The 13,415-nt window shown below is 40.4% G+C and overlaps 1 protein-coding gene across 1 annotated transcript; it reads left to right on the forward strand.

Annotated features, from left to right (window-relative positions):
* Positions 1-507: 507 nt before the first annotated feature.
* LOC118652084 (ADP/ATP translocase 2-like) lies at positions 508-1,684 on the forward strand. The gene has a single exon (XM_036301956.1). It carries the CDS (start codon positions 557-559, stop codon positions 1,451-1,453), a length of 897 nt encoding a protein of 298 aa, XP_036157849.1. The 5' UTR covers positions 508-556; the 3' UTR covers positions 1,454-1,684.
* The last annotated feature ends 11,731 nt before the right edge of the window (positions 1,685-13,415 follow it).

The following is a 13,415-nucleotide window of genomic DNA, read 5'->3' on the forward strand; positions in this document are numbered from 1 at the left end:
TCAGGTTTTACATTTAAGTCTTTAACCCACTTTGAGTTATTTTTTCTGTATGGTACAAGGTAGTAGTCTAGTTTTATTTTTTTGCATGTGGCTGTTCAGTTTTCTCAACACCATTTATTGAAGAGACTATTCTTTCCCTCATTGTATATTCTTGGCTTTGTTCTCACAAATTAATTGAGCTTATATGCATAGATTTATTTCTGGGCTCTATTCTGTACCATTAGCAATGTGTTTGTTTTTATGCTAATATCATACTGCTTTGATTACAATAATTTTGTAATATAGTTATGCCCACATAAATTTATGTATAAGAATATTTATTATATTATTTGTACAAAAAAACTTCCCCTAAAATAATTAAAATGTCCAGTATGGGATATTTTTAAAATGTGGGTAGATTTATAAAAATACTTTACAGCCATTAAATATCTTGTTTTAAATTCTCAAATTAAAAGGAAGATATTGGCAGATGAATTAAAAATGATTCATGCCTAGAGCCCCGGAGTTCAGCCGGTTACGGTCCCAGGCCAGCAGTCGTCCGCTTCTTCTTTTCAACATGACAGATGCCGCTGTGTCCTTTGCCAAGGACTTCCTGGCAGGTGGAGTGGCCACAGCCATCTCCAAGACAGCGGTAGCACCCATTGAGCGGGTCAAGCTGCTGCTGCAGGTGCAGCATGCCAGCAAGCAAATCACTGCAGATAAGCAATACAAGGGCATTATAGACTGTGTGGTTCGTATCCCCAAGGAGCAGGGAGTCCTGTTTTTCTGGCGTGGGAACCTGGCCAATGTCATCAGATACTTCCCTACCCAGGCTCTCAACTTTGCCTTCAAAGATAAATACAAGCAGATCTTCCTGGGTGGTGTGGACAAAGCCCAGTTTTGGCGATGCTTTGCAGGGAATCTGGCATCAGGTGGTGCTGCTGGGGCCACCTCCTTGTGTTTTGTGTATCCTCTTGGTTTTGCCCGTACCTGTCTAGCAGCTGATGTGGGCAAAGCCAGAGCTGAAAAGGAATTCAAAGGCCTTGGTGACTGCCTGGTTAAGATCAACAAATCTGATGGGCTTAGAGGCCTATACCAAGGCTTTAATGTGTCGGTACAGGGTATTATCATCTACCGAGCTGTCTGCTTTGGTGTCTATGACACTGCAAAGGGAATGCATCGAGATCCCAAGAATACTCACATCTTCATCAGCTGGATGATCGCACAGTCCGTCACAGCGGTGGCTGGGTTGACTTCCTATCCATTTGACACTGTTCGTCGCCACATGATGATGATGCAGTCAGGGCGCAAAGGAACTGATATCATGTACACAGGCACACTTGACTGCTGGAGGAAGATTGCTCGTGATGAAGGAGGCAAAGCTTTTTTCAAGGGTGCATGGTCCAATGTTCTCAGAGGCATGGGTGGTGCTTTTGTGCTTGTCTTGTATGATGAAATCAAGAAGTTCACATAAATTATTTCCTAGTCTTCCCTCCCCCAGCACCCGTGAATAGGCATGTTGTATTATGTAACATATCTTGAGCATTCTTGACAGACTTGGTTGTCTGTTTTATCAGTGGCAACTATTTACTGGTTGAAAATGGGAAGCAATAATATTCATCTGACTAGTTTTCTCTTAAAGCCATTTCCATGATGATGATGGGACTCAATTATGTTTTTTATTTCAGTCACTCCTGATAAAAAATTTGAAGAAGTAAAAAATATCTGAAGTATAAAAAAATGATTCATAATTTAGGTACAAATTCAACATAGGTTGAAATTTAAAGGATGAAAAACGTATTCCACGTAAGTACTAACCAAAGAAGCTAGGGTGGATATATTATTACCAAAGTATATTTTAAGTCAAGAAAAGGTTAAAAGAAACATAGATAAAAGTTTCAATCCATGAAGAAGATATAACTTATAAACATATAAACACCTAACAACAGAGTTTTATAAAGAAAATTTTGACAGAATTGAATAAAGAAATAGACAGTTTTACAATAATGGTTGGAGAATGTGATATTTCATTTTCAATAATGGATAGAACAACCAGGCAGATGATCAGTAAATAAATAGAGAACTTAAAACTATAAAATAATTAGGTCAAACAGACATATTAAATATAATCCACTCAACAACAGAATATACATTCTTCTGAATTAACATAGAAAAATTTCCAGGATAGACCAGATGTAAGAACACAAAAAAGTCTTAATACATTTTAAGGATTGAAACCATACAAATTACTTTTCTGACCATAATGGAATAAAACTAAAAGTCACTAATAAAAGAAAAATTACAAATATGTGGAAAGTAACAACACACTCTTAACTGATGATTCAAGGAAGAAACCACAAGGGAACTTTGAAAATACTTTGATACAAATGAAAATGAAAATACAGTATGCCAAAATGTATGGGGTGGTTAAAAAACAGGGCTAAGAGGGAAATTTATAGGTGTAAAAGGTTACAATAAAAAGAAGAAAAACAGATAGGATCTAAGATAGCTGCCAACAGGATGGCAGGCTGCAATACAGTGTGTAAATGAGAGAGCAAAAGGAGAGTTCGTGGATGTGTGGGGAATGTCTGTATTTGTGAATGAGGGACAGTCATATTCCACAGGACTGTTGGGGACTGGCAGACCAGGCTCCCCTGGCCAGGCAGCCTCTACTACTGCTGAAATCTCTCCTGGAGCAGCTGGCTCTGCTGCAGAGACAGCGCCATCTTGAAGGGGAGAGCGGCTGTGATTAGAAATCCAGCCTTACCTTCAACCGAGGAGACCTCAGATACCTCCCGGGATCCTACAGCCACAACGCCCAGGGACTAGCTGCCTCAGCTGTGAACCCACAAACACTGAGACTCCAGACTCCCTGTCCATGGGCACCTAAAAGTTTGTCCAGGGGGAGACAAAGTGGTGCCAAATACGTGGACAGGCCCTGCACCTTCTCACAGAGCAGATGGAAGGAACAATTGAATTGAATAACATCCACCTGGAATTGGCGAATTTAACACAGCTGGTGAGGCAATCCGTGGACGGAAAGGTCAGAGATCCATTGCCTAGAGAGAGGCGAGTATGGGATCCAGGCTGAAGAGATAAAAGTGTGTAGCAGGATCTACAGCAGGGGTGGGCAAACTTTTTGACTCGAGGGCCACAATGGGTTCTTAAACTGGACCGGAGGGCCGGAACAAAAGCATGGATGGAGTGTTTGTGTGAACTAATATAAATTCAAAGTAAACATCATTATATAAAAGGGTACGGTCTTTTTTTTTTTTTAGTTTTATTCATTTCAAACAGGCCGGATCCGGCCCGCGGGCCATAGTTTGCCCACAGCTGATCTAGAGTCTCAGAGGGAAACTGCACTCCATCAAACCCATGGCCCTTGGGGTCAGTGTAGCCCTCAAAAGTGGAAGGGGGTCCACAGGTCTGCTGGCAGGGGGGACTCTAGATCTAAGTCCACAGCCATGAGAATCTGTGCCCAGAAAGGCAGCCTGAAGTTCTATATTGGCTGCACAGTGCCAGGGGAAAAAGACACGAGTCAATGTGGTTCCCTTCGTCTTTCTTTTTTTTTTTTCTCCTTGTTTTTGCTTGCTAAGTTCAGTACATAGGATCTTCCAATTAAAAACACTCACCGAGGCTGCAGGGGAAAGTTGTTTTTGTAGAAACTGGGGATCAGAATAAGGAGAGATGAGTAGGAAACCAGCTCTGGGTCAGTCAGTCCCTCCAATCCAGTATTAAGTGCGGCAGGGAAAGAAGAGTCTAAAGGAGCCGTGGGCAAACTACGGCCCGCGGGCCGGATCCGGCCCATTTGAAATGAATAAAACTAAAAAAAAAAAAAAAAAAAGACCATACCCTTTTATGTAATGATGTTTACTTTGAATTTATATTACTTCACACACTCTATCCATGCTTTTGTTCCAGCCCTCGGGTCCAGTTTAAGAACCCATTGTGGCCCTCGAGTCAAAAAGTTTGCCCACCCCTGGTCTAAACACTGCATAGAGACAGAGAAACCAAGATGGCGGCATAGGTAAACACCAGAAATTGCTGCCTCACATAACCACTTCAAAAATACAACTAAAAGACAAAACAGACATCATCCAGAGCCACAGGAAGGCTGGCTGAGTGGAAATTCTACAACTAGAAGGAAAGAGAAAAGCACACTGAGACTCAGAGGAGGTGTGGAAGTAAAGTGCAGAGGTACGGAGGCGCACGTGGAAAGAGCTGGCAAGTGAGGACACGGTTGTCTTTTTCAATCAGGAGGGAGCCTCAAGCTTCCTCCCAAAATCCAGTTCCGGGCGAGTCTCTGGGGACCCAGACTCATACGGGGAGAAACTGAACTGTCTGGCATAGGTCGGAACTCAAGGGCAGCTTTCTGTCAGAGGTGCTTGCAGTGATTACTGGGACACTGAGACCCGGGCCTCTTAGGGTAGGACTGAGGATTAGCCATTGCTGTTTGCTACGCCCTGTTGATTCCCTGATACTCTGCCCCACCCACGCTGTGCACAGAGGCTTTTGCATATGAAAGGCCTGGCCCTTTGCAATCTGAAAATTACCTAACAAACTGCAGCTGGGTCAGAGAGGCCCAGAACTTCCAAAAGAAGGCCCAAGGCCCCACAGCAGCTTGCATTGCTTCACAGCTGGGCCTAATCTGGGCACCTCCAAACCCCAAACAAAGAAGTAGCATCTGCCGATCTCTCCATAGCTCCTGCTGGGTAGCCTCAGGCAGAGGCTAATTTAGCACTTCTTTAGAGATCCAAGAGAGAGTGTACCCAGTGGTCAGAGTGGGACCATCCAGATTACAACTCCTCAGATCCATAAGGGACACACTCAGGGGGCAGACTCAGTGAGCACCAAAGACCCACTGAAGCAAGTCTTGCCACATAAGGGTGTTTCTAGCACAGAAGATCTCCCACTGTAGACACAGCTGATTCTCATAGCCAATTGGCCTGGAGGTCAATTCCTCCCAGTGATACTTAAAACAATCAAGGCTGAACTACAACAAGACTGTTCACAAAGCCCACAAGGGGGTGCACCAAGAGTGTCCACCTCAGGTAATTGGGGAGGCTGAGCCACTGAGCCCTATAGGACACCTAGCACAGAAAGCCACTCTATCAACACAGGGAAGCATAAAAATTGCAGAGACAAAGAAACAGGACACAAATGACAGAAATGGAGGAAAGCAAACTACTGGATATAGAGTTCAAAACCACACTTTTAAGGTTTCTCAAGAATTTTCTAGAAACCGCCGATAAATTTAGTGAGACCTTCCATAAATCTAGTGAGACCCTCGAGGTTATGAAAAAAGGACCAACTAGAAATTAACCACACACTGACTGAAATAAAGAATATTATACAGACTCCCAACAGCAGACTAGAGGATCGCAAGAATCAAGTCAAAGATTTGAAATACGAAGAAGCAAAAAACACCCAACTGGAAAAGAAAAAGAGAAAAAAGAATCCGAAAATATGAAGATAGTGTAAGGAGCCTCTGGGACAGCTTCAAGCATACCAACATCTGAATTATAGGGGTGCCAGAAGATGAGAGAGAGCAAGATATTGAAAACCTATTTGAAGAAATAATGACAGAAAACTTGCCCTACTTGGTGAAAGAAATAGACTTACAAGTCCAGGAAGTGCAGAGAACCCCAAGCAAAAGGAATCCAAAGAGGACCACACCAAGACACATCATAATTAAAATGCCAAGAGCAAAAGACAAAGAGAGACTCTTAAAAGCAGCAAGAAAAAAATAGTCAGTTACCTCCAAGGGAGTACCCCTATGACTGTCAGCTGATTTCTCCAAAGAAACTATGCAGGCCAGAAGGGAGTGGCAAGAAATATTCAAAGTGATGAATAGCAAGAACCCACAACCAAGATTACTTTACCCAGCAAAGCTATCATTCAGAATTGAAGGTCAGATAAAGAGCTTCACAGATAAGGAAAAGCTAAAGGAGTTCATCACCACCAAACCAGTATTATATGAAATGCTGAAAGGTATCCTTTAAGAAGAGGAAGAAGAAGAAAAAAAGTAAAGATACAAATTATGAACAACAAATACACATTTATCAACAAGTAAATCTAAAAATCAAGTGAATAAATAATCTGATGAATAGAATGAACTGGTGAATATAATAGAATCAGGAGCATAGAAAGGGAATGGACTGACTATTCTCGGGGGAAAGAGGTATGGGGGGTATGGGAAGAAACTGGACAAAAATCGTACACCTATGGATGAAGACAGTGGGGTGGGGGTGTATGGGCAGAGAGTGGGGTGGGAACCAGGTAGAGGGGACCTATGGGGGGAAAAAAGAGGAACATCTGTAATAATCTGAACAATAAAGATTTAATTAAAAAAAATAAAGTCCATATCACCTGAAATAAATATTACTAAAAAAAAACACAAACAAAACTAAAAACAAAACAAAAAACAGTGTGTAGAGGGCCCATTTATTCCCAGATATTAATACAGAAACACTGCCACCCAGGGGTTATGTCAGAAATTGACTCTTGTGAAAATACAACTGAAGGCAGGCAGAAACAGAGTGAACAGAGAGATCCTGCCTGCTTGAAAACAAACACTTCTCTTTCTCTTTCTTCACTATCCAAATTGTTTTTCTTCCTTTTTTTCTTCCTTTGTCTTTCTGTCTGTCTTCTTGTTGTTGTTGGTTTGATTGCTTATTAGTCTCTTTTCTTTTCTTTTTCTGCTTCTGTATTTTCTCTCCTCGCTTGTTCTTTTCTCCTATTAATAGCTTAATTAATTTCAATCACCAACTCAGGCCTATCTACTCTCTATTCTCCTTTTCCAAAAATAGACGAATACATAGATAGATAGATTAAAGAAAGGGGAAGTTTATATATATATTTTTAACATTTATACTTTTTTCTTTTTTTGTATTTTGTTTTTTATTTTTCTTCTTATACACTCTTTCTACCTCCTCTATACGGAATTGTGGTGATTTCCCCATTCATTCAATTCCTTGACCTTAAATTCTGGAAATAAGCTCTCCATCCTCAGATTCATCTGGGTGTTTGTTGTTTGGTTGTTTGTTGTTTTCATTTTTTTGGAAGTTGTTGTTTCTTGTTTGCATTCATCTCTGGGTGTTTGTTGTTTGCATTTTTTTGATTAATTGTTGTTTTATTGGACTTTTCCCTCACCCCATATACATATATTTTGAACCCTTCTTTTTTCTTCTCTTTCCTTTCTCTCTTACATTTTTTCCTTTATTCAATATCATTTTTGCACTATTTTCTCTCCCCTAATTCTCTTTTCTCAGGTGGTCACCTTTATTTGGGGTTATTAGTATTGTGAATACATTTTTGTTTGGTGCCCTGTGCATTGTTTCTTGTCGTGTTGCATTTTGTGCCTTTAAGTCAATGCAGGAGAGAGAGAGCTACATAACCAGACAACCTGAGAGGAGCGATCATGGGGAGGCAAAGAAAGAGCCTGCATACAAAAGTAAAGAAGGAATCACTGCAAAAGGAAGTAAACAAAATGGATGCAAGCAATATGTCAGGGAAAGAATTCAGAGCATTGGTCATAAGGACTCTGAACAGGATGGGAGAAAAATTCAACAATATGTATAAGAACATGAGGAGCTGAAGAAGAACCAAGAAGAAATGAAAAATGATTTGCTGCAATAAAGAAATCAATAGAAAGCATCAATAGTAGACTAGAAGAAGTGAATGACCACATCAATGAGCTAGAAGACAAGGTAGGAAAAAAATACCCAAGCAACTAGAAAAAAAAAACACACCTAAAAATCAGGAGGAGAGCCTAAAGGAACTTTGGGACAACACAAAATGAAACAACATCCTCATAATTGGGGTGCCAGAAGGAGAGGAAACGGAGCAAGGAATAGAAAACCTGTTTGAAGAAAAAATGACAGAAAATTTCCCTGATATAGGGAAGAAAAAACTCATACAAGTCCAAGAAGCTCACAGAGTCCCAAACAAGATGACCCCCAAAAAACAAACACCAAGACACATTATAATTAAATTGGCAAACACCAACAACAAAGACTCTTAAAGGCTGCTGGAGAGAGACAGAAAGTTACCTTCAAGGAATCCCCCATCAGACTATCAACTGATTACTGAACAGAAACACATCAAGCCAGAAGGGAATGGAATGAAATATACAAAGTCATGCAAAGCAAGGGTCTGAATCCAAGAACACTATACTCAGCAAAGCTATCAATCAAAGTTTGGGGTGAAATCAGGAGCTTCACACACACAAAAGGACTAAGGGAATTTATTACCGCCAAACCAGCAATGCAAGAAATGCTCAAGGGTCTGCTATAAAAAGAAGAAATAGGAAAGGAAGAAGCAACACAGGCATAAAGAATAAAAATGGAAAAACCAAGATGGCGACATAGGTAAACACCAGAGATTGCTGCCTCACACAACCACTTCAAAAATACAACTAAAAGATGGAACGGACATCATCCAGAACCACAGGAAGGCTGGCTGAGTGGAAATTCTACAACTAGAAAGAAAGAGAAAAGCATACCGAGACTCAGAGGAGGCACAGTGCGGAAGTAAAATAGAGAGGTACATAGGCGCATGCGGAGGGGGCTGGTGGCTGAGGACATGGTTGTCTTTTTCAATCAGGAGGGAGTCTCAAGATCTGAGCTCCAGTTCCGGGTGAGTCTCTGGGGACCCAGACTCATCTGGGAGAAACTGGACTGTCTGGCATCGGTCAGAACTTGAGGGCAGCTATCTCTCAGAGGTATTTGCAGCGATTGCTGGGACACTGAGAAGCAGGGCCTCTGAGGGCAAGACTGAGAGCAGCCATAACTGCTCGCTCCACCCCATTGATCCCCTGGAATCCCGCCGTGCACGGAGGCTTTTGCATATGAAAGGCCTGGCCCTTTGCAATCTGATAATTACCTAACAAACTGCAGCTGGCCCAAGGCCACAGAACTTGCATTGCATCACAGCTGGCTCTTGCTGGGTAGCCTCAGGCAAAGGCCAGATTGGCACCTCCTTAAAGATCCAGGAGCAGTGTGCCCAGTGGTCAGAGTGGGACCATCCAGATTGCAGCTCCTTGGATCCATAAAGGACACACTCAGGGGGCAGACTCATTGACCACCAAAGCCCCATTGAAGCAAGTCTTGCCCGGAGGGGTGTCTCCAGCACAGAAGTTCTCCCACTGCAGACACAGCTGATTCTCATAGCCAATTGGCCTGGAGGTCAATCCCGCCCAGTGTTACCTACAACAATCAAGGCTTAACTACAATAAGACTGTGCACAAAGACCACAAGGGGGTGCACCAAAAGTGTCTACCTCAGGTAATTGGGGAGGCTGGGCCACTGGGACCTATAGGACACCTAGCACAGAAAGCCACTCTATCGACATAGTGAAGCATAAAAAAATGCGGAGACAAAGAAACAGGACACAAATGACAGAAATGGAGGAAAGCAAACTACTGGATATAGAGTTCAAAACCACACTTTTAAGGTTTCTCAAGAATTTTCTAGAAACCGCTGATAAGCTGAATGAGACCCTCAAGAAATCTAATGAGACCCTCGAGGTTGTGATAAAGGACCAACTAGCAATTAACCATACACTGACTGAAATAAAGAATATTATACAGACTCCCAACAGCAGACTAGAGGATTGCAAGAATCAAGTCAAAGGTTTGAAATACGAAGAAGCAAAAAACACTCAACCGGAAAAGCAAAATGAAAAAAGAATCCAAAAATACGAAGATAGTGTAAGGAGCCTCTGGGCCATCTTCAAGCGTACCAACATCTGAATTATAGGGGTGCCCGCAGAAGAGAGAGAGCAAGATATTGAAAACCTATTTGAAGAAATAATGACAGAAAACTTACCCTACCTGGTGAAAGAAATAGACTTACAAGTCCAGGAAGCCCAGAGAGCCCCAAGCAAAAGGAATCCAAAGAGGACCACACCAAGACACATCATAATTAAAATGCCAAGTGCAAAAGACAAAGAGAGAATCTTAAAAGTAGCAAGAGAAAAAAGTCAGTTAACTACAAGTGAGTACCCATACGACTGTCAGCTGATTTCTCAACAGAAACTTTGCAGGCCAGAAGGGAGTGGCAAGAAATATTCATAGTGATGAATAGCAAGAACCTACAACCAAGATTACTTTATCCAGCAAAGCTATCATTCAGAATTGAAGGTCAGATAAAGAGCTTCACAGATAAGAAAAAGCTAAAGGTATTCATCACCACCAAAGCAGTATTATATGAAATGCTGAAAGGTATCCTTTAAGAAGAGGAAGAAGAAGAAAAAGGTAAAGATACAAATTATGAACAACAAATACACATTTATCAACAAGTAAATCTAAAAATCAAGTGAATAAATAATCTGATGAACAGAATGAACTGGTGATTATAATAGAATCATGGGCATAGAAAGGGAGTGGACTGACTATTCTTGCGGGGGAAAGGGTTGTCGGTGATGCAGGAAGAGACTGAACAAAAATCGTGCACCTATGGATGAGGACATTGGCAGGGGTGAGGGCGGAGGGTGGGGTGGGAAATGGGTGGAGGGGAGCTATGGGGGGAAAAGAGGAACAACTGTAATAATCTGAACAATAAAGATTTAATTTAAAAAAAATAAAAGAAATGATGCAAGAGCAATGTTGAAGCAGCCATGGCAATGCATGCAGCAGACATCAACAAAATTTTCCAGACAAAGTGGGAAGTTTTGGAGCTAATGGATCACCATTGGGCAGTAGATTATGTTAAAGAGGAACTCATGGTCAAAGATCTCCACTTTGAAAGCATGTTCAAATAGGAATTACAGATCTCTATTTTTTTAAGACAAAGCATGGATTAGCTCTGCTAGGAAGTTGGAGTAGCCCTTCACCTTGTATCTTTGTTTGAGCTGGAGCCTCTCAGAATGAAGAGAATGCATGAGCTGGTGAGCATGCAGCAAGGATCCTTCTGGTTTGAGCTGGGCTCGCATTTATGTTTGAAATTAGAGGAAATGAGGATTATGTGCTGGGTGGCATTTAGGAAAAGGGCTATTTTTAAAATGCTTTAAAATTTCTTTCTGCCCTAGCCAGTTTTGCTCAGTGGATAGAGCGTCAGCCTGCAGACTGAAGGGTCCCAGGTTCAATTCCAGACAAGGGCACACGCCTGGAGTTGAGGGCATGATCCCCAGTGCAGGGCGTGCAGGAGGCAGCCGATCAGTGACTCTCTCTCATCATTGATGTTTCTATCTCTCTCTCTCCCCTTCTCCCTTCCTCTCTAAAATCAATAAAAAATGTATTTAAAAAAAATAAATTAAAAAAAATAATAAAAATGGTGACAAACAATTTCCCACTTAATAACTTTAAATGTAAAAGGATTGAATGCCCAATCAAAAGACACAGGGTAGCTGAGTGGATAAGAAAACATGATCCATATATTTGCTGTCTATAGGAGACCAATCTCAGAACAAAGGACTCACACCTTTGTTGAGAGTGAAGGGATGGAGAAAGGTTTTTCAGGTGAACGGAAATGAAAAAAAGCTGGGGTAGCAATACTTATATCAGACATATTAGTCCTCAAAATGAAGGCCCTGACAAGAGATAAAGAAGACCACTTCATAATACTAAAGGGAACAATTCAACAAGAAGATATAATTCTGGTAAACATATATGTACCCAATACAGAAGCACCCAAATACATAAAAAAAAACACCAAAAACTTCTGGAGGATATCAAGGGAGAGATTTACAGCAATACAGTCATGGTAGGGGACTTTAATACCCCACTAACACCACTGGATAAATCCTCTAAACAAAAAATCAGCGAAGAAACATCAATCCTAAATGACTCACTAGATCAGATAAAATTAATTGACATCTTCAGAACATTTCACCCCAAAGCCACAGAATATACATTCTTCTCAAGTGCATATGGGTCATTTTCAAAGATAGACCACATATTGGGACACAGGCAAAATCTCTTCAAATTCAAGAAGATAGAAATCATATCAAGCATCTTTTCAGATTACAATGGCATAAAATTAGAAATCAACTACAATAAAAAGAATTTAAAAATTCAAACACCTGGAGGCTAAATAGCATGCTATTAAACAATGATTGGGTTACCCAAGAGATCAAAGAAGAAATAAAAAGCGTCATGGCAACAAATGACAATGAAAACACTACAATCCAAAATCTATGAGACACAGTGAAAGCAGTCTTGAGGGGGAAGTTCATAGCTCTACAGGCTTACCTCAAAAAACAAGAAAAAATTGTAATAAATTTTCTAACTCTACAACTCAAAGAGTTAGAAAGAGAGCACCAAGAATAGCCCAGCATAAGCAGAATGAAGAAAATAATAAAGATCAGAGCGGAAATAAATGACATAGAGACCAAAAAAAAACAATACAAAAGATCAACAAAACCAAGAGCTGGTTCTTTGTAAGGATAAACAAGATTTATTAACCTCTAGCCAGGCTCACTAAGAAACAAAGAGAGAGGGCCCCAAAACAAAATCAGAAATGAAAGAGGTAAAGTAACAACCAATCATGCAGAAATACAAATGATTATGAAAAAATTCTATGAAAAACTCTATTCCAACAAAATGGACAACCTAGATTAAATGGACATTTTCTTTAAAAAGTACAAGTTACCAAATATCAATCAGGAAGAATTAAAAAACCTGAATAGGCCGATAATTACTGAAGAATTTGAAGCAGCGATAAAAAATCTTCTGGCAAACAAAAGCCCTGGTCTGGGCATCTTTACAGGGGAATCCTACCATGCATTCAAAGAAGAACTAAATAAAACCTGTCTTCCTCAGACTATTCCAAAAAATTCAAGAGGAAGGCACACTTCCAAGCTCTTCCTGTGAAACCAGCATTACCTAAACCCAAAACCAGATAAAGACATTACAAAAAATGAGAACTACAGGCCAATACTTTTGATGAAAGTACATGCTTAAATCCTCAACCAAATTTTAGCAAATCAGATTCTGTATTACATTAGAAAGATGATACACCATGACCAACTGGGTTTATTCTGGGGATGAAAGGATGATACAATATCTGCAAATCAATAAATGTGATACATCACATAAACAAAAGTGAGAGACAAAAATCACATAATCATATTAATCGATGCAGGAAAAGAATTTGACAAAATCCAACACTCTTTTCTTGATTAAAAACTCTCAGCAAAGTAGGAATAGAGGGATTATACCTCAACATAATAAAAGCCATATATGAAAAACCTACAGTCAACACCATACTCAATGGGCAAAAACTAAAACCATTTCCCCTAAGAACATGAACAAGACAGGGATGCTCACTTTCACCATGCCTGCTTGATATAGTATTGGAAGTGCTAGCCATAGTGATCAGACAAGAAGAAGAAAGAAAAAGCATCCAAATTGGAAAAGAAGTAAAACTGTACTTATTTGCAGAAGACATGATACTATATACAAAAAACCTGAAAGACTCCATCAAAAAACTACTAGA

This window comes from Myotis myotis, unplaced genomic scaffold (genome assembly GCF_014108235.1).
Source record: "Myotis myotis isolate mMyoMyo1 unplaced genomic scaffold, mMyoMyo1.p scaffold_m19_p_3, whole genome shotgun sequence".
Taxonomy (NCBI): Eukaryota; Metazoa; Chordata; class Mammalia; order Chiroptera; family Vespertilionidae; genus Myotis; species Myotis myotis.

What these genes read in the sequence shown, in the direction of transcription:
- LOC118652084 (XM_036301956.1), top strand. Translation starts at nt 557, where the DNA reads ATGACAGATGCCGCTGTGTCCTTTGCCAAGGACTTCCTGGCAGGTGGA.